The sequence below is a fragment of the Amblyomma maculatum genome, chromosome 3, assembly GCF_055883805.1.
Source record: "Amblyomma maculatum isolate TAMU_Amacu chromosome 3, ASM5588380v1, whole genome shotgun sequence".
Classification (NCBI taxonomy): domain Eukaryota; kingdom Metazoa; phylum Arthropoda; class Arachnida; order Ixodida; family Ixodidae; genus Amblyomma; species Amblyomma maculatum.
In genome coordinates, this window is record NC_139346.1 from 123888911 (window position 1) to 123910973 (window position 22063).

At 44.8% G+C, this 22063-nt stretch overlaps 1 protein-coding gene across 1 annotated transcript; it reads right to left on the minus strand.

Annotated features, from left to right (window-relative positions):
* Positions 1 to 1332: 1332 nt before the first annotated feature.
* On the minus strand, positions 1333 to 20160 carry LOC146195939 (monocarboxylate transporter 13-like). Its single transcript, XM_084596883.1, has 5 exons — positions 19971 to 20160; positions 13511 to 13654; positions 12193 to 12470; positions 11367 to 11913; positions 1333 to 1484 (listed from the first exon to the last, which is right to left on the minus strand). The coding sequence occupies exons 1-5, from the start codon at positions 20158 to 20160 to the stop codon at positions 1333 to 1335; spliced, it is 1311 nt and encodes a 436-aa protein (XP_084453009.1).
* Between the last annotated feature and the right edge of the window lie 1903 nt (positions 20161 to 22063).

Below are 22063 nucleotides of genomic sequence, written 5' to 3' on the forward strand. Positions count from 1 at the left end.
TTAATTTTCCTAGAGAAGTGCAAGCTCCGCTTTTTTCCGCCGTGTGCACTGCTTCTGGCTGCGAAGCCAACACTTGCTATTCTTTGCAACGATCGTACGGGATGGAAAAGTTTCCGCTTTGGTTGTCCATCTGTCGACTATTAAATACTTGTGTAGGAGCGTTGTTGGGTTTTACAAAACTTATTGGGTCATTCTTCCTCCACTTAGTGATAACATGTGCTTGAAGATCATCGAAACCATTCAAACTTACATATATTTATCCAGATTGTTCAATGGGCTTTCGAGCAGCGGTGAGATTTAAAAAGGTTTCAGAATTTCTGGTAGTCAATTTTGAGGCTCTGTTCTATAATTCTTTCGTGTGCTTACGTGAAGCGCAATCATTGCCATACTGACTGCAAAACAGAACATGGCCTTTGCCAGCAACATAAGTCCTTTTTTTTTTTTCAAATACTTCAAACGGTGCTTTCTGTGATAGAAATATAAAATTTCCTATCTTCATTTTGGCAAATACTCCCAGATGCGTATACATGAGCCCTTCTAACCTAATGGAAAATAGCTGCTTAATCTCTTTAATATCAACGTCCTTACAGGGAAATGGTTATAGAATGAGCCCTATTGCACTGTACTGGCCTGTGTCAGTTACTCCAACTAATTTGGAATGTCGGTCTGTTACTCTATGTGAAATCAATGCACTAGAACTATCGTTTTAGACTAAATTAATATTAATAGTAGGAGCCTCTATTATGAAGAAATTAGCTCGCATAATTCAATTTTTTGCTGATAGGGCACTTCTCGGAAAGTAGAGAAAACTAAAAAAACGGGACAGTGTGTACATGCAAGTACTGGAGGTCACATTTACGACACCATTTTAGGGACAACGTTACGTAAATACTACTGAAAACAATCGATATGAAAACTACAAAGTGTCTTCTTATAATCTCTGTGACTTGTTTCCGAAAAGGCAGTTTACATATCAGCCTAATTATAAGCACATTTATCGCCACATGACAAGCACCTGTTAAAAATTGGTTCGTCAAAGAAACAATCTAGAAAGCGCCAAATATTGTTATAAAACGCTAACTGAATTGGTTATTCTAGCTCAATCAGTATAGTGAACAAATTAAAGAGGAGGGCTATAGGTGGCATAAGGTTCTTCGTCTTCGTAGTCAGCCATGACCGCGTTAGCATGGCTTCTACATAGAAGTATACTTAGTGACTATGCCAAGCGTCGAGATTGACGTATGCTCAAAATCTTCATATGCGATTGGGACGAAACCTCTGGCCATTGAAAAATTGCATATCGTAGTTGAGGCAAAACTGAATAATAGTCTTTTATTTTTGCTGTTTTTGGCTGGGACTCCACTGCTTTCTGCGTTGGTGGTCCGTAAGCGCGATGCCAAACACAATGAACGCAGCCGCAATATTCATAGCTGCTAACATCCAGTAGAATGGGTCGTAAGAACCCATTTCGTCCCTGAAGAAACCTGTAAAACAAGATATTGATAACCTCATGAGATAGCTATATAAATTTCAGGTCCCTTATTTTTGACCTAATAGCGCATATATAAGATTAATGCAAAAACGATTATAAAAAACGTAACAATTTTTTACATTCTGCCTTTTTATGTGTCTACTTTAACATAGATAAACCATTGGTAAGGATACAAGGACAAAGGTGTTTCAAAGTCCGCCAGAAATTCGACGGAAACGTTTGAAAATGCTCAGGTGTGATTGGGAGAATTTGAACACGGCCGCAAAGAGCGCAGCAGCCTCTTCATGTTTAACTATAGAGAGCAGACACGGCCACGACTCCCGCTCCTTTACAAGCATTTACACGCCGAAACCTCTACGAACGCACATGTTACTGATACACATAATATATGCCGACCCAGCTATGCAGTTGCAGCGGACGCGCCGCCGCGAGCGCCAACAGCGCCACGGCCTGTCGTTAGACTGCTACCAACTATACTCGCCGCTCGATTGTCAGACACACAAGACTTCACATCCCGTCACTCGTATGGTTAAAGAACCACACCTCTACTTTCCACATGCACCCACCCTCTTCATATTTCTGGGACGGACCGTGAAAGTTGCACATTGCAATCAGATCTTCGGCGATAATGTGGGCAGTATTTTCTCTTTACGAAAGAACGTGAAGAGCGCATATTTTTAAATACAAATTTACGCTTTTTAGGCTCAGAGTGATCAGTTTAAAGGCACTGATTTTCATTTTTTCTGTAATCATAGGACTGATTTTTGATTCGCAAACAGTGCGTGAGGAATTAAAGAGACAACAAACAGGACCGAAAAGACAAATTCTGGCCATTCAGATACAAAGAACTCTCCGAAATCGATGGGACCTCACCACCTCCCATATCACCGAAGGCAAGGCGGCAGGGTTGATTCCATGTTGCCGGGGACATTTGAGTCTAAGTTGGGATACCGAAGCCGATAAGCACTGAAATCGTTTACTTTGATCCAACTTTTACCATTACCCTTAGACACTTTCACAATTATAACTATCAAATACATATTTTAGCAGATGGCATAACCTAAACCTACGTTGCATAATTGCAAGCTAAGCAAACAGCAACTCTAGGGCAGAGACTTCGTTTACAACAGAAGTCTCGTTGCGCCAAACAGCTCTGTCGCACGCGTCAAACAGCAATGTCAAGCCATACACTTCACTGCAGATTTGAAGATGACAGTTGGAAAAATCTCTGCACACAATCACACAAAGCCTATTAATGCAACCCAGAATCTTGAGGTGAAGAGAAAAATTCGACGTACAGGATACGAATGTAATTGGTCATGTAATTATCAAATGTATCCTGCCGGTTCGACTGGTACACGTATCTTAACGCAGATCATACTGACCCCTATATTTCTGTAACTGGTCTGTGAAACAGGGCATTCGATAAAGAGTTCAATTTTAGTTACCTAACTTCCAGAATAAGCGCATTGGATGTGAACTACCTTTGCTCGTGCTCTCGATGTCTTTAAGAGAGTACCTAAAAAATTGTGGTGCCCTATATAATGGTGCCTACGAGTACTATTATGTAGCCAAATCTAAAGCAGCATTTGTTTTGTAAAACGGCGCTATTTTTGTCTGATGTTATTAGAGCATAAGAGAAAAATAATTCCATTTTTTTTTCTTCAAACTGCAGTCCTAGCTATGCAACTATGTTAGAAAAGCATAACTGCTGCGTTTCTCTGTGCAGTGAATCAGTTCTCCATTCACGGAGAGCGCCTCGCTACCAACAGTCACCATTTACGCTATGCTTTCAAAGAATTGTCGTGGCTGTAAAAGAAAGCATATTTGCACGTACAGTTGCAGCACGCCCTCTGAAATGCTTGGTATTGTCGCGACGCTGGGGCTATGTCGACCCGGCCTTCACTTGGTAGCGTGCAGAGACTCGGGGTTGAAGTAGGATTGAATCTTCGAAGTTGGTGAAATATGTACAAGCAGGTTTAATGGCACTTTGAGAAAACTTATTTACAGGATTATTTACATGAAAAAGAAGGGTACATCAGCAAAATGGCAAGCGTTAAGAGTTCATAGCGAGAAGCGACTGGATGAGCCGTTTACCCAGGCCCAGAGCGACATTTCGTGCTCTGCAGCGTCCTTAAAACCCCCTATGTCCAGCCCCTCTCTGAAGATGCTGACCAACCAAATCCAGGGCACGCCCCTCAGGTATCGGCATCCAATCGAACACATCACTGCACTGATGGTCTGAAGCACTGACTGGTCCGGCATTCATTCGTTGGGCGTGATCACTTGTTGGCGGGAAAAGCTTGGGAACGGCGAGGAGAGGAGGTACATTTCTATTCTTCAGCAAAGAAACCACAGGCTGGTTCTGACAAGTGGTTTTACTTCTCAGAAACCCGAGTGCACGTGGCGCCGCATCCGCTCCCAGCATTGTCCGTTTTCGACAATTGCAAATCTTTCCTGCATTCCTGGGAAATCACTTAATGGCTGTATGCGTCATGCTCCTTTCTTGTCCTGCACGTCAGCGGACATGTCACTCTGTCGTCTCCTTTGGAAAGTAGGCATTCCTCACTGGACGATAGGGCTTATCGACTGGAAGGGTGAACAAAAGAAAGAAAGCACTTCCTGCATTTCCCGCAGGGGGACGTTTCTTTGTGTTTTTCCAGACGTTCTCTTGGCAGGGTCAATTTGGCATTTGCAGAGTGTCCACAAAGCAAAACAGGCTTACAAAACAGGATTCCTGGAAACAGGCTCACTTAGAGCCATTGGACCATCACCACATATTCACAGCACTTATCCATGCCCACAGGCGAACAATAGAGCGCGCAAATGCGGATGCTTGGTCGTAACAGCCTCCTCCCCCGCCAGAAGAGTCTCGGAGGGCAGCAGTCCCAGCTGCTGCATGAAGAGACGACTTAATGGCCTGCACGTGAACGCTTGAAGCTCGCTGTTGCTTGTCGCGTTGTCTCGATTGTTGTAGGCCAAATTGCTCGAGCTGTCTGAAACTCAACCACATGTCGAAGCAAGCACTCGGCTCCCGTCTGAAGAGACCAGGTTAAAAGAAAACTGGCATTGTTGTTCGAGAAAAGCCCACTCTCAAGACGTTCGGGACCCACGTATTCCTAGAAAACCAAACGTGCTGCTTTACATAGCCACACATATACAAGCGCACGAAAAAAAAAAAAAAACCTGATTATCAATTTGGATACATGGTGAGGAACATCTCGGACCGCTTAGAAAGAGCGGCTAAGCGCGTCCGCATTCCCATTTAACTTCCCCTTTTTGTATCTTATTTCAAAATTGTACTGCTGTAAAATCAAGCTCCACCTAAGAAGGCGACTGTTCTTCGATGTCGCAGTTTGCAGCCAAGCCAGGGGACAATGGTCCGTCTCTACGGTGAATTTGGCCCCTCCAAGATAGCACTGCAATTTTTGAATGGCCCATACAATGCAAGCGCACTCTTTCTCTGACGCGCAATAAGCCCTCTCTCTAGAACTCAGCTTTCTGCTCAAGTAGAGCACGGGGTGCTCATTACCGTCGTCATCTCTCTGGCAGAGAACAGCACCTAACCCTCGATCACTGGCATCACACTGGACCGTGAATTCTCGGTCATAGTCTGGAGCTCGCAATACCGGACGGCTAATCAGCACAGCCTTCAGGTTTACGAAGGAGGCTTCCTTTTGTTCGTCCCAGACTACATTTGTCGGTTCTGTCTTGCGGAGAGCGTCGGTCAGAGGGCTAGCCAAAGCTGAATAGTTAGGGATGTAGTGATTGTAGTACCCAGTCAGACCCAGGAATGCTCGAATTTCCGTCTTCGTGCTCGGCCGCGGGTAGTCTGCTACCGCAGAAATCTTAATCTCGCTGGGTTTCCTGAAACCTTGACCTACATTGTGACCCAAGTAGTCCACGGTCGCCCTTGCCAGGCAACATTTCTCGGCCTTTACGGTTAGTCCAGCTTGACGCAAAAGGCTCAGTACAGCTCTTAGATGTACCATATGGTCCGCCCATGAGTCGGAAAAAACCGCAATGTCATCTAAGTAAGGCACTGCGAATGTTTCACACCCCTTTAAAACCCTATCCATGAGTCGGGAAAAACAAAATGGAGCATTTTTGAGCCCGAAACTCATCATTGTTGGCTGGTAGCTGCCCGTCGGAGTGACGAAAGCCGCGTATCTGCTGGCGCGTTCAGTGAGCGGTACTTGCCAGTATCCTCGAGTAAGGTCCAGCGTAGTCACATATGCCGCTCTACTGACCTGTTCTACTCTCTCCTCAATATTCGGAATAGGATACACTTGATCCCTGGTGAGAGAATTTAGCTTTCGGTAGTCTACCACAGGCCTAGGGTCTTTACCTGGAGCTTCTACTAAGATCATAGGCGAAGCATAATCGCTTTCCGAGGGTTTTATTACTCCTAATTCCAGCATGCGAGTTACTTCCCTATCCAGAATTTCTCTTTGCCTTGGAGAAAATCGGTAGCACCTTGATCGCACTGGCATGTCTGAAGTCAGCTCAATATCGTGCTCAGTCAAATCAGTTCTGCCTGGCCTGTCCACGAAGCAGGCCTCAAACTCTGTTATTATCTCGCCCAGATCGGACAGCTGGGATTTCTTTAGTTCTCCTCTCTGCTCCGTCTTTTTGAGAAGCTCCTGAGCGTTGCTTCCTTTTCCGCTGAGGCAAATCAAGTTGTCCCCCATCTCCTCGGGAAGGTGTAACGTTAGATTTACCACGGCTTGCTCCATAGCTAAGTCCTCTCGGGTTCCACTTAAAAGTCTCGTGAGATTACTAGACACTGGCGGCAAGAGGTTACTCTCAAGAACGTCCTCATTCCGCGTCTCATCAAGCTCACTTTCAAGTTGACATATCTGAGATGCCTTGCTCTCAAAGTTTTCTGACCCGCTATCTTCCGCATTTACCACTGTTTTAACTGCCGTTTCCTCCGCTGTGGAATTTTCTGGTATGAGCAGTGTAGCTAGTTCTCGCGCCTTTGAACGTGTTAAGGCTTGCACAACTCTGTCTCCGAAAAGGATGCCCCTCTTTCGCAGCAGCATGTCCGATTTGTTGGAGAACAAATACGGATAGCACTTAGGAAGCTTTCCTGAAACGGCAGCCTCGGTTGTTAATTCGCCGAAAGGGCCCTCGATGACCACGTTCGCGATTGGCAAGCACACACTCTGTTCCTCCACTACCTGGCGGATCCATGCACACTGTCCTGTATAGTCGGAAGGCGACACATACGCCGGATGGACAACATCCATCGTTGCGGCCGAATCGCGCAGTACCTTGCAAGGCTTCCCGTTGACTACTAGGTCATGCAGGTAGGGTTCTAAAAGCTGCATATTTTCATCGCAGTCACTGACATACGAGAAAGCAATCTTTTCTTTCCGGCAGTTGACGGCAATGTGACCCTGCTCATTACACCTAAAGCATGTGAGCGGCTTCCTAGCCTCAAACTTTTTCTTTGTGTTCTGCGCGTTGGTCACTTCCCCACTTTTCTCACTGCCGTCCTTTCTAGGGCGTTTGCCTGAAGAAGCCTTCCTTTCTTCGTTTGCAAATCTAGCAAAGTGCCTTTTCTGACGGTTATTCACACTGAACTTGGGATTGCGGGGCCTATCCACTGCTGGGTTGCTGAATTGTCGGCGCGAAGCATACTCCTCAATAAGTTCGGCAGCTTCAGTTGCCGACTTAACTTCGCCTCGGTCCTGTAACCAATTTCTTTCTTTTTCTGGGAGGCAGTTATAAAACTGCTCCAAAAGAATTCTCTCGACTACAGCGTCCCTATCACTGTAGGAATCAGTGCTCTTTAGCCACTCGCCCAAATTAACTCTTAAATTGTACAGGAATTCAGGGTAACTCTCGTCCCTGGACTTAGTAGCTTTCCGAAAACGTTGTCTGAACGCCTCGGCGCTAAGCCTATACTTTCTCAGAAGGCAAGCTTTGACCTTCTCGTAGTTGTCCGCGTCCTCCTTGCTTAGCCGCGCGCCAACCTCCGCTGCCTCGCAGGGCAGAACCGTCAATAATCTCTGAGACCAAGTGTCTCGCTGGAAGGACAGTTTTTCGCAGGTTCGCTCAAAGTTAGCCAGATACAGACCGATATCCCCTGATATCACATATGGCTGCATGTACTTTGACATCTTGAAATCTGTCTCCTTGTTGAGACGAGGTACCGCTAGCTGGGGACAATCGCCCGACCTCTTGCTCAACTCTAGTTCTAATTTCCGGAGCTCAATTTCTAGCTTCTTTTCCTCTCTTTCCCGCTCTTTCTGCTGTCTGAGCTGTTCCTTTTTTTGCCCGATGAGGTTCCATGCTTCACTGAGCTCCTCATCATCGGTTCCCAGATCAGTGATTGCCTTTATAATCAAAGGTTTTCGTGCCAAACCACTTGTATCAATTCCCAATTCCTCACACAATAGCAACAGGTCCGGTTTCTGCAGCTTTTGTAGGTCCATGATCGCTCCGAGTGTCGGCGACTTCCAAAACAACAGTGCAAACTACCAAACCTAAAGGCGTTTCAACACTTTTTACCAGTTCTAAAATCTAACCCTGTTCTAGAACCTGGTCCACATCAGAAGAAAAGCCAAGCACTCACCCACACATGCGATCGATGTTCCGAGCTGCCCTCTTGTTGGCCGATTGTTGCTCCTGCTTGTTGCTTGAGATGCCACCTCCGATCACAAGATGTTGTGGCTTGTAGATTCTGATCCACCTCGAATCACCAGATGTTGTAGCTTGTAGATCCAGCCCCACCTCCAGTCATCAGATGTTGTGGCTTGTAGATTCAGATCCCAACGCTGGTCACCAGTTGTCGCGACGCTGGGGCTATGTCGACCCGGCCTTCACTTGGTAGCGTGCAGAGACTCGGGGTTGAAGTAGGATTGAATCTTCGAAGTTGGTGAAATATGTACAAGCAGGTTTAATGGCACTTTGAGAAAACTTATTTACAGGATTATTTACATGAAAAAGAAGGGTACATCAGCAAAATGGCAAGCGTTAAGAGTTCATAGCGAGAAGCGACTGGATGAGCCGTTTACCCAGGCCCAGAGCGACATTTCGTGCTCTGCAGCGTCCTTAAAACCCCCTATGTCCAGCCCCTCTCTGAAGATGCTGACCAACCAAATCCAGGGCACGCCCCTCAGGTATCGGCATCCAATCGAACACATCACTGCACTGATGGTCTGAAGCACTGACTGGTCCGGCATTCATTCGTTGGGCGTGATCACTTGTTGGCGGGAAAAGCTTGGGAACGGCGAGGAGAGGAGGTACATTTCTATTCTTCAGCAAAGAAACCACAGGCTGGTTCTGACAAGTGGTTTTACTTCTCAGAAACCCGAGTGCACGTGGCGCCGCATCCGCTCCCAGCATTGTCCGTTTTCGACAATTGCAAATCTTTCCTGCATTCCTGGGAAATCACTTAATGGCTGTATGCGTCATGCTCCTTTCTTGTCCTGCACGTCAGCGGACATGTCACTCTGTCGTCTCCTTTGGAAAGTAGGCATTCCTCACTGGACGATAGGGCTTATCGACTGGAAGGGTGAACAAAAGAAAGAAAGCACTTCCTGCATTTCCCGCAGGGGGACGTTTCTTTGTGTTTTTCCAGACGTTCTCTTGGCAGGGTCAATTTGGCATTTGCAGAGTGTCCACAAAGCAAAACAGGCTTACAAAACAGGATTCCTGGAAACAGGCTCACTTAGAGCCATTGGACCATCACCACATATTCACAGCACTTATCCATGCCCACAGGCGAACAATAGAGCGCGCAAATGCGGATGCTTGGTCGTAACAGTATACAGTTGGAAAAATATTTGTGCATAACCTTTATTTGTTCCGATCATGCTGTGATAAAAACAGAGATAAAAAGAAATAAACGACTCATGCAGAGCATTCCGACAAATTAACTATTGCAGTTGAAACGAAAAATACACTGCATCGTTTATTGAAAGTTTTTGTTATCAGGCTGATGTGGGACATACGTTCCGCCGTCAAGTCAGATTATTTGTTTTATTTACATTTATGTATACAACATACCCCTAAGGGCCCTCAGTTCGAGGCTATTACATAGGGAAGGGGGGGGGGTGCCGGAATATAATCAAAAGTCAACAAATAAACCACAATTACAAGAAACAACAAAACAGATAAAAGCCTATGAATATTTGCAAAAAAACAAGACCCAAAATTAAGCATTGAAGCTTAAAAGGGGAAACAAACATGAAGAGAGCGGCAGACAGTGACGTTGATATATGGTATACAATGTCTCACAAATAACGGCATGAAAATAAAACCAGAATTACAAATAACAGAAATACAAGACAGAAACCTAATGCAATGGTAAGATAACAATGAACACAATGAGCTGTGTCATCCTCAAGCGGCGCTTTTGTGTCGGCATTTTCTGCAATGCAATTTCTGCTAGCAGATGGCGTCACCTCACAAGGTTACGTGCGACTTTCAACGCGTTCTTCAGATGAAGCTATCTTTTCTTTTATTTTAATTGGAGGGATCGTTTTACTCTCTGGTCTGGCCCTTGTGAGGGCTGGCAAAAACTCACAACGTTATATCCGCGCTCACGCATTGCGGCAGTCGCGTCCACTAGAGCGACTGCGCTGACAACAGCTTCGATGGAATTTGATAAAAATTTAAGTGGATCAATTCACTGAGTCGCGAGCCTTGTGTACGGAAGCGGTGGCACAAAACGGCCAAACGTTCCAACTTGAGATCGCAGGCTGCAGCTTTGGGCTGTTTAGACCTTTTCACGAGCCTCTGCGAAGCTGATTTCACTGGACTGTGGGGCTAGTTTGGAAGAGATTGTCTTCAGATTTTCCTATACTACGAGCAGAGCCTAGTGTGCAATATGGAAGCGCCCATGAGCACTTTTTGAAAAGGTTACAGCTCGAATAAAATTTATGGAGACAACAATACTCAAAGCACTGCGGGTGAGTGTTGCATCATTGAATTTGATAAAATGGCCGCGGTGTGAGGTGGTGCGATATTTGCATGCGCGAACCACTTATCAGAAAGCCTCATTCTAATACACGCTATATTTACTATATTTACTAGAAATAAATGTTCGGATGAGCGAGTGATCCAAAACAGCTGCAGAGCCGCGGTTCTGTGACATTCATTAAGGAAGCGAAGCAAAGTAAGCATTTCTTTTCCTTTCTATCGGGCTCATAACCCACAGAGAGCGACGCATGTGGTTTCTTCAAGTAAGACTTCTAGTTCTCACTCATGAAAAACATTATATTCCAATGCATTTAGCAATTGCTTTTCTAATAGCCTGTAATATAAGCGCACACATAGTAATACTTCTGTCTCCAACAGCTGAAATGGCACATCGGGAGTGCCCTTGCGTCCTGTATGGAGTGTCAGACTTTGTACAGTATATTGTTGTGCATACACATTTTCATGATGCTTGTTTGTTTCGAATATCTAGAACAGGCTCACAGGGATTGCTAGCCGGCTGCGTTTGTCAAGAAGCCTCAGTAGAGGAAGCTGTTCAAGTGTTTTTGACTAGTTTGTAAAGACATCACATTAAGTAATAACAAACCCTTCCATCTCGATGGTGTGACAGGTTCATGCCAATGATACTTCAAATTCTAATGTTTATTCAGAATGAATATTTCCCTTCCGAATTTGAGGTTCATCCTCAATCGAACAGAAGACTTGAATAGCATTCTCATTTTAACATTTCAATTATATTAGACCGGCTGATAATTTTTGTTCATATATAATACCATAGCGCATTTCTCTCAATATGATCATTGGGTATTCAAACTAGATTTTCGTGAATGCTGCCCTCCAGAACCTATGGCTTAATTGGCATTCTGGTTTTATTACAGAAATATGCTACAATATCTAACCGTTGAGCTTAAATTCAGCTTACCTATCACTGCAGGTGCGGTCAGGAGCACTGGCACCATTCCGAGGCCTTGCAAGCCACAGGCGAAGCTCAGGCTTTCTACGCCGAGGTAGTCGCCGTACAGGACGGCCTTGACGCAGAGCAAGAATCCTCGGCAGACACCCAGCATTGTCGTGAGTACCGCAAGGATGACATACTCACTCGTGAAAGACATGAGAACTAGGCTGGCTGCGGAAACAGCTAGGCTGCCCGCTGCTAAGGGGCACCTACTGTTTGGTATCTTGTCGGAAAGGAAGGGCACCACAATACGACCCGCCAGCATGCCAAGTGCTGCAAAGGTTTGCAGCTGGTTGCATTGGCTCAAGGTTCCAGCGTTTTTGTCGATTCCATACGCCACAATGGTTCCCGCATGCATAGAACTGGAATAGTCTACGGCCACGTATACCGCAACAAGCGCGTAAAGGTACGCTGAGCGAAAGAGAACACAGCAGTGCTTCACCATGTCGGGTGCTTTCACGAAAAAATATTTTGTTCGGGGACAGTTGCCCTGGCATTGGACATGGTTCGTGTCCTGAAAAGAAAAAATACTTTTTGCGCTTTCAACTGGAGCGTCCTGCACAGAGGTTTGTGCTGCTCCACCATGTGGGTTGCTAAAATCTTGCACTTTCATGTTTTCTATATTCACAGAACCTTTTGCTTTCTGTAGCGACTTTATACGCATCTGTAGAGGCAAAGTACTGTGGTTCCCGCAATTTTCACCGGCAGCGTCACCAGGCAAAAGGTAGTCGGACGGAAATACTCCATTAGAAGAATTACTAATACTTGTAGAAATTGTTTGCTCTGTCATCACCGGGCAAACGTTTTTCTTCAATAAAAAACATGGTCGAAGCGGACGCGGATTTTTGAGCAACATCACGAGAGGTATTGAGTGCGCCGCTATAGCGCCCATAAGAAGGAGTGCTGGCAGGGAACCGTAGTTTTCAGAAGTGTAGTCTAGTAAACTTGGTCCTACGACGCCAGACGCCGCCCATCCGACGTACTTGAAAGCGGTCGCTGTTGCGCGATACTTATCGAAATATGTGAGAGTATAGAGGGAAAGAGTGATTATTACTATTCCTGCACCTGCACCTGAAAAGAAAGGAAATTCAAATTATTCGAATCATTTCATTTTTTTTTAAACAAAAGTGGTCATGGCTGTGTACATGCGCATCCATGCGTGTGCATGTGAAGGCGTATCTGAGCATTGTCCTTCAATCGACATACCAGAATTGTCGTAAAAAGTGGCAAGTAGTTTTTTAGTTTACATCCCAATTGAGAAAATTGTTCACTCACTTGCGTACAATTAGTGATGAAAAAGCCAGATGCTCACAGTGGGTAAAGGTACAGCGGTGAGAGTGATCACGGTTTAGAAATATAAGTAATTTGTATAGATTTCACTAGAAGTGGACGTTCTTTTTTCCGAACCACAAGCATATGCCTGCTAAATTCACTCTTAAAACAATTGTGTATTGTATTTATTTCGTTACCAGTAGTACTACACTCTTAAGACAGCAATATTTATACTTCAGCACAAAATGAAATTAGGTTTTGATACTGGGGGAAGTTCCGCAAAACCACTTCTAAGAAGAGTTGATGGAGACATTTCCTCATTTCATATTTAGAGTACAAATCTATTCGGTAAAATCATGAAGGATGAATTCTGCACTTCGCTATCATTTTAAGGCACACAAAATAACTGGAAGCTTTTGAAGGCTAAAGAATAAGTTATAAGCTCTCCAATTAAAATACAGTTGTTTCGACGCGATCTCAGGTGTTCATAGAATTTATCATTATGCCGGAAAAAAAACTTCTATTTTGGCTAATCAAAACAAGACTTCATGCATAAAAAAGTTCCCAAGGAAGCGGGATCGCATCCCTGCCGTTGTGGCCGCTTTTCGAAGGAGGCGAAAACCAAGGCTCCCTTGTGCTGTTCGATGTCAGTGCACAGTAAAGTACCCCAGGGGGTCGAAATTTCCGGAGGCCTCTACTACGGCGTCTCTCATAGCCAGAGTTGCTTTGGGAAGTTAGACCCCAGAAACCACAACCACATGCTGAAAAATTCTACGGATACAGAAAACTAAAAAACAGTCTAATTAAAAGATAAAAATCAAATCTGCAATACCACTCACCGTATGCTGCCCCGACAAGTACGCTCATCCACACAATATTTGAAGCAAATGATGATGTGACCAGGCTCACGCCCACCAGGGTAGCGCCAAGAAGAGTCATGTAGTACACAGGAACCTTTTGCTGGAGGACCGTGGTAAGCAAGCCTGCGTAGGGGACAATGGTTAGTCTCCAGCAAACCGCGGATCATAGTAGTGACTAGGATCATGAAAAACTTTTATTTGATACATTCAGTTTTGTGCGATGTAGCATTATAAATACAAGTGGCGTATATTTTTTTCACAGAGGACAACGATCTAGGTGAGTCCTTGAAAAGCACGTAGCATACGTTTAGAAAATAAATAAATCGCTCTGACACACGAGAGCTGCAGCTGCAAAGTTCTTCAAGCATAGAAAACAACTTTGGGAAATTATATATCCCCAATAGCAACTCGAGAAAGCTACCATTCCTCTGAATACCTACAAAGTTACCATTGTTTTAGTGTCAAGTTTGCTTTTTCGCATCAGACCTGTACTCTTAAAGTCGATGTCACATAAACTTATCTGCAAGTACACTGGTTATGGGCCTGTAAATAAATATTGCTTGTCGCAATCTTTTGAAAGTGTGCATATATATTTTCTAGCTTTCGCTCTGCTGTCTACCTGTGTCATAAAGAAGAAGCAAGATGCATGTTTAGAGTATGATGTATGACTGAACTTTTAACTTACGCTCTTGCGCCGTACTTTTAAATGTTGAGCTTGTGTCCCCAACAATGCAACACCTTACACAGGGCGTGAGAGTACGAATAATGCAGCAGGCAAAATAAGCTTTCGCTGTTGTTATGACAATTCAACTTGCGTTAACCAGAGTTAAAGCACAACAAATTTTTGATTCTATTCTCGATTGCAAACGTATACTGCTTCAGAACGTCGCGGTTGCAAGGTATGAATTAAGGAACCTTTCTTGGGGGGTGGCGGAAAATTAACTTTATTTATTATTCGGCCGCTACTCCTTCAATTGGGCAGAATAAGACTCAGCGAGTCAGCTGTACGGGTTTATGCAAATATAAATAGCAAAAATTCAGTTGATAAAAGTGCGTAGCTTTCTAAAAACGAAATAAACGAATTTAACTGTTAAAGAGCCGGCAAAACAAGCAGTCTTTGTGCATCCTTGATCTGCAAAACTGAGTTTTCATATTTAATTTCGATTGGGCAGAGTATGCACCCACTATTATTAAAATATGCATATCGTGCAGATTTTAAAGCTTCAAAAAATATCTCCAGAGTGGCGCAGTAGTTGCACTCGAGTACAATGAAACGAAGAGTTGAGCTAGTTGGTACATACTTGAAGGGAATAGCAGCGCAGAAATGAGCGACAAGGAAGAAAGACAACACTGACGCTATGAACGACAGTTTATTAGAAAGAAATACGCAAAATATACTCTTTTTACAACCAGGAGTGCATGTGCAAAACCAGACGTCAAACTAATAACTTAGTCTTTGGAATCAATATATATTAGTTCACAGTCGTGAACAGCTGCAGAAAGGGCACGTGCTTACACACGAGTCACGTTTTTTGAAAATATAAAACGCTTGACTGATTTTTCTTGTTAGATTACCTTTCTGTTTGTACACAATGATGGTTTCAATAAAAAAGATGGACACATGATTTTTCAGACAAATTAGATTGGTTGTTAAACGGACACTTCCAGTAATTCAGAGAACGATTTGAGGATGGTGCTCTATTAAAGAAGTGTTGTTCACACGTAGGCGGGTATTTAGACACCTTTTCGCTCAGCCTAAGTAGGTTTTCCTGCATGGGAAGGACACGTCATACACAACTCCTTCTGCGCCAGGGACAAACCTCAGGTCATGCTTTACCTGGCACACTCTTTTTGTTTTTCCTAATTTCTTTTCGTTTTCCCTTGTTTTGCATCAACCATGGCGCATATTTTGCCCACCTTATGGTGCGTAGATTAAAGATCATCTACCCCCTCTCTGCCACAGACTTGGTCGAAACGGGACATTTGATGAATATATATGCGGCAGGAATGCTCTGGAGTCTCTTGTCTTCTGCATTTGCTGGATACAAGAACTATGATATCATTTGGAAACCCCGCTGTTCTTAGCCTCTGAACCTGTCGATAAAACTGTTACTCATAGCATGCACACATATTTAGAAATGGCGGCACCTAAGCAAGATACTGCTATACCATATTTTACAATCTTAAGATGCGCTGAATGGTAAATAATAAAGGCTTTTCGAATCACTGCAGAAAAGACCACCACACACTATCTGGCTTCATTTTCCGTCTGATATCTAAAAATTCAGCTCATTATTATGAGGCTTTTCAAAGATGAATGTAAGGCCGTATCCACTGTCCTCAAATATCTTTAACACGTCAATGACCTGCCTATCAAAGTCACCGGAATCCACAAAAATAAGGTAATCACCGGCATACCTGAATATGTGTTTTGTATTGACCGACAGGTTGCTTATAATAGCTTTATTTACATAGGTAAGAAAGATGTTGCTTGGTATCGGAGCCACCCTTGAGCCTATCTATAGCCCCTTTTTTTTAGTATACAGTCTTCGCAATCAACTTTGTCCAATCAAGTATTTTGTCCAAAGATGCGGGATTGCATCCGGGCCTCTGCGGCCGCTTTTCGTCGGCGGCGAAAACCTAGCCGCCCGTGTGCTCCGCGATATCAGTGCACGTTAAAAATGCCCAGGTGGTCGAAATTTCTGAAGTCCTCCACTACGGCATCTCTAATAACCTGACCCGCTTTGGGAAGCTAACCCCTATAAACATAACTAAACCAAACTTAAAAGTGCAAAAACACTAAAACATAACCAGAGAGAGCATTTACGCTACTGACATAAACACAGATGATTTTACGTTTATGACATCTGCAACATCCTGCGTGCTTTTCCTATTTTATTAGCTGCACCACCTTCACCATACGGTTTGTCTGTCTATCAAAGTGTAAGCGGCTCTAATTGGTTGTATCTTCATTCATTTTATCTCGCCAGGTGTCTTTATATTTCCAGCTTTTTAAGCATTCTTTTTAACTGCTGGCATGACTAAAGATTCTGAAATGGCCGACCACATAATCATTTTTTAGGTTGGTTATCAATGTTCCAGGCTGTGCCAATGTAGGCTTTGCGAATGATGTGCTGGGGACAGGTATTAAATTTCGGGCTATGTTTATGGCCATGAATTGATACGTGGTCGGGTGATCACACTTGACAAAGGCAAATGAAATGTCCCAGTCTGCAGCCATCGAAAACTTGTTCGGAAGTGTTCAATGGAGAAGGCGGGAGGATGTGATACAAAAAAATCTCTCTGTGCCTATTGTGTCTTCAGCTACGTTTGTCTGTCTTTCTGTCTTTGCGCCCAGTCCCAAATCTTTTGAAGATTCCTGCCGTGGTTGAAAAACTCAACAGCTTCAAATATATATATCTGTGAAAATACCTCTTCTACAGGCACAGCAGTTACCTCGAGCATAGAGTGAGACTCGCTTCCCATATATATATTGTTACCTGGAAACGCGGTACCAAAGTGATGTGCTCACTGACGAAGACGACGACGACAAAGCGTTGAGAAAGAGGACGACGCTCACAGAGTGGACACTGCACGGCTACTGAAGTCTCAGCGTCGAGTTCAGCCCATCGCAGTGCTGTTACATTAAGTGCATCCCCGTAACATCTTGGTGGAGGTCGCGGGTTCGACACAATCTGACGCTGGATCTCCGCAGTGGCCGTCACCTCGGAACCGTCTCGATGACAACCGACGCGGCTCCATCTACCTCCGCAACCCCAACTGTCGTCGTAGCCCACCCCCGTGACCCTGGCTCATTCTGCGGTACAAATGAGGTCGACGTCGAGGACTGGCTTTCGCTTTATGATTGTGTTAGCCAGCACAACAGGTGGGACGCCACGCTGATGCTGGCCAATGTCATCTTCTACCTTACTGGCACGGCACGCGTTTGGTTGGAAACGCATGAAGCAGAAATACCCTCCTGGGATATTTGCAAACAAAAACTCCGTGACCTGTTCGGAAAACCGGTTGGCCGTCAACTCGCCGCTAAGAGGGACCTCCCCAAACGTGCCCAGACATCTACCGAGCCTTATATTACGTATATACAAGACGTTTTGGCCCTCTTCCGAAAAGTTGATAAAGACATGCCAGAACCTGATAAGGTGGGGCACATCCTCAAAGGCATAGCCGACGATGCCTTCAATCTTCTACTCTGTCGGGACTGTGCTACGGTTGACTCCGTTTTGCAGGTTTGTCGACATTTCGAGCAGGCCAAACACAGACGCATTGCACATCGCTTCGATCGGCTCCCCAACACTGCCCCTACCTCCACGTGCGAGGATCTACCGACCCTAAGGCAACCTTCCAACACTGAAAATGTGACACGCATTGTGCGTCGTGAACTAGAAGCGCTCACCCCTGCTGCATCCAACCCGCCCTCCTCGGACAGCAACCTAGCGACGATATCCCTCATTCAAGCCGTCGTTCGTCAAGAGGTTGCCAACTTGGGCGTCCACTGTAGCCACACCGTAGAACAACACAGTTCGAGCTCCGTCCCTCCCATGGTCGCCACCGCTACACCCCGCAACACCTACGCGCCACGCTACCGATACCGCAATCCTGATGAGTGGCGCACCCCTGACGACAGGCCGATCTGTTTCACGTGCTCGCGTATTGGCCACATCGCTCGCCACTGCCGCAGCCGCTGGACATCACCGCCTCGACGTTTTCCTTACGTTGACCGCTACTCCAATTACGGTCACCCCCGTTTCACGCCTCGTTATGAGCCGCCCCGCACCGATACTACTCCGCCTCCTCCTGTGTCCAGTCGGTCTCCTTCCCCGCCAGCCCGCCGTTCCCGTTCACCTCTTCCTGGCCGCAGTTCCTCGCCGTCCTCTGCCGGCCGCTTCACGGGAAACTAGCCAATGCAGCTCCCGGAGGTGACGCTGCATTGGTACCCCGACCTGGAAATCCTCTACTGCCCATTTCTTCGCCCTGTAACCTCCTGTCCCTGTTCGTGGATGGTGTTCCCGTCTCTGCCCTCATTGACACTGGTGCCCAAGTCTCGATCATGAGCTCATCGCTTTGCCGCCGCCTCAAGAAAGTACAGACCCCCGCCGCTTCGCCCACCGTTCGTGTTGCCGATGGCAGTACTGCTGCCGTCACTGGGCAGTGCACTGCCCGAGTCACCCTTGCCGGTCATCACATCCCTGTTTTGTTCACTGTCCTCAACCAGTGCCCTCACAATGTGATCCTCGGCCTTGACTTTTTAACGGCCCACTCTGCCCTTATCGACTGCTCCAGCGGCCTTCTTCGTTTGGACCTACCTGTCTGCTCAGAACATCCTCCATTTGCACCCCGCCTTCGCTCACTCTATGCTCGAGGTAACTGCTATGACTGTAGAAGAGTTATTTTCACAGATATCAAGCTCTGTTTGCATTTCAAGGAAGGCCGTTTTGCGCATCGATGCCCAGCTTTTCGCTGACACAAATGGGGTAAAACAGTGCAAGTTAGTCGTTATATAATTGCTGTCAATCGCCGCCATACTTAGAGAAAATATCTGAGTAGCCTGCAGACCACAGTTCTTTCAAAGCGGACGGGTCTACCACTGTTGAGTTTTCAGGAATACCTTTAATGCGCTTGCAAAATGTTCATTAAGGAGCCATTGGCGGCCAGACTTCCTGAGAAATCATGAAATCGGGGGCAAGACAAGCCAGTGATAATCAATATCTGCCAATTGCTCGAAGACGCTTTGAAGGATACGAAAATAGCATTTGCTTATTCAGCAAGCAGTGACCGGTTTTAGCCTAAAATCATCTTTCAGCCCTTTAATATCATTTGTTACTGAGATGTAAAAACGAAATATAGGTTCACTGTTGCTCGACTGGCTTTTTTTCCCACATACTGCAAAACAGAACACATTAGCTCAGCATTGGAGCCATTATAAGAAATTAGATAATCCCAGTGTGTTGTAAAGCAAAGAAAAATGATAGACATATAAATGGTATTGCTACAAACACTACTTGGCAGGTCTGCAGTGTTAAGTGGGAAAGTGCATTTTGCATGTATGCGGTGGCTTTTGATGTACACCGCTCTGAAAACGTATATGACAGTTTTTAACCCGACATACAGGGTCATTTGCTTCTAGCTAAGCATGGTCACTGCTTTAAAGCAACAATGCGTCCATCGCAGACGCATATCTAAGCAAAGAGATACAAGCACAGAACGATCCGGGGATGGTGCTTCGGGTGGCCTAACAGTTAGCTTTATAGTGTGGCCGGATAGCACGTAATTACGCTTGCAAAGCAGTGACTCTGTTATATATGTTTTCGCCTACTATTTAAGGCTGCAGTACATTCCCCTATAGAGAAGTAATCGTTCATCATAGATGGTGGAAAGAAGTTTCAGAGAAACACTGTTTCGGTTGTTCAGCAGCTCCCACCAACGACATGTGTTGCTGGCACATATATGGACTGAGGCCAAGTCGCCTGCTCGTGGTTCACGTTGAAGTGCGACATGAACAGGACGTATAGGAGGCCGAAGCTGGATGAAGTGAGCATGACGAAAAATACAGAGAAAGCTGCCACGACAGGGATCGTCCAGCAGCGGTCTTGCACGATTGTCGGAGACATAGTTGTTTGTCTGTAAGAATAGATGCTGTTAACGATGGAGCTTTTTGCCAGAAATAAAGATATGTGGAAATTGGAAGTAGTGCTACCAAAAATACAAGTCTGAATGTGGGAAATGGTGCAAAACAGAAGCTGTCTGACGGATAGAATGAAATAACGCTGGATTGCAGCTCCTTGCATAAGCGAGTGAAGTGGTAATGCAGAACTCACCTGCCGATTAAGTTCAGAAGCAGTGCAAGAAAATCTTGCAATATCCAGATTATGAACTATTAATAGTAAAAACGTTACTCGACAGAAACACCGTGCATGTTATACTGTTTTATTAGCATTACAATAATATATTTTCATTTGATTGTGATCGACACCTCAATGCCTTGGTAGCTGCACAATTAAAGGAAAGCCCATAACATAGCACCATCACAAGGAACGTCATTACTTGTACAGTATTTAGTCTTTTTTTGTACCTTTCTAAATGCCTAAACGCGACACCCTTCAAATGTCTCCGCCCTATGCTCCGACATCAGGTAAAAACTTCATTCATACTGAACAGTTTTTGAATTGTGCGAAGTTTCCACCTGAACTCACTTCTGTTCCTATTATAGTTGATTCTATAAAGCGGATCGTGCACAACGACAAAAGGTTACTTTTAAATCTGCTTATAGACTTCTTCACTTCGTTCAAAGACATTAAGGTAAGCGAAGATTATTCTTTCATGACTCGGCAGGCACGGAAAAAACTCGTAGAATTTGGTATCGCTCAAAAGTCTAAATTCAAACTGCGCTATAATAAGCTTTACATGAACGGCAAGTGTTACTGTTACGACCAGCTTAATGACAGCGTTTCTGAAGTTCGCAGTACTACAAGCTTTTCACCGGAAACTACTGTACAATAACGATGCGTGAGGGGTAGTGGGCGCTCCTCGGTGTCTGAGCGTTCATTATCGTTCCTTTACACAAATATTAGAAGTGTCGTGCCTAAACGTGATGAGCTATGCGCGACTATCGATGCATGCGATGCTGATATTGTTTGCCTTACTGAAACGTGGCTTTCAGCAAAAGTTGATAGCTCTGAAATCTTTCATTGCAATAAGCATTTTACCACTTATCGGTGTGATAGGGGTGACAGAAATGGTGGTGGCGTTTTGATAGCTGTTGCCGACACACTTTTTTCTTCTCCTGTTCATGTCGTCACCAGTTTAGAACTTGTCTGGGTTGAACTGCGCACGCGCTTTAAAAAACTGATCTTGGGAGTTTGCTATCGCCCTCCCTCGTACAGTGCCACGTTTGTTGAAGAACTTCATGATGCTATTTGCGCCATTACCGTTCGTTTTCCAAACGTTCCTACTGTTTTGGTAGGTGACTTCAATTTTCCAACTATATTTTGGTCCAATGAACGTTCTTATGTTGATCCTTTTTCTACAGAGTGCGATGGTTTTTTGCGCATGTGTGCCGACTTTAATTTCTCCCAACTTGTTACCCAGCCTACCCGTGTTACATCTTCTTCGTCAAACTTGTTAGACCTTGTTCTCACCACGTCGCCTGATATCGTTGCTCCAATATCTTGTTTGCCAGGTTTAAGTGATCATTACATTCTCCATTTTTCAGTAAATGTCGCGATACCACACCGATATAACACTTCTAAATATATCCGTGACTACCAAAAGGCAAACTTTGATGCAATTAATCGTGAACTCGCTGCTTTTATCGATGAATACTTGCCCTCTTTTCATGACCGCCCAATTGAAATTAACTGGACCCTTTATAAGGATAAAATATCCTCCCTGACTAATTCTTACGTTCCGCTGCGAAAAATATTAACTAACAACTGTTCGCCCTGGTATAATTCTTCACTAAAACGGCTATCAAACAAAAAGAAACGTCTGTTTCGCTCCGCCAAAGTGTCTAAT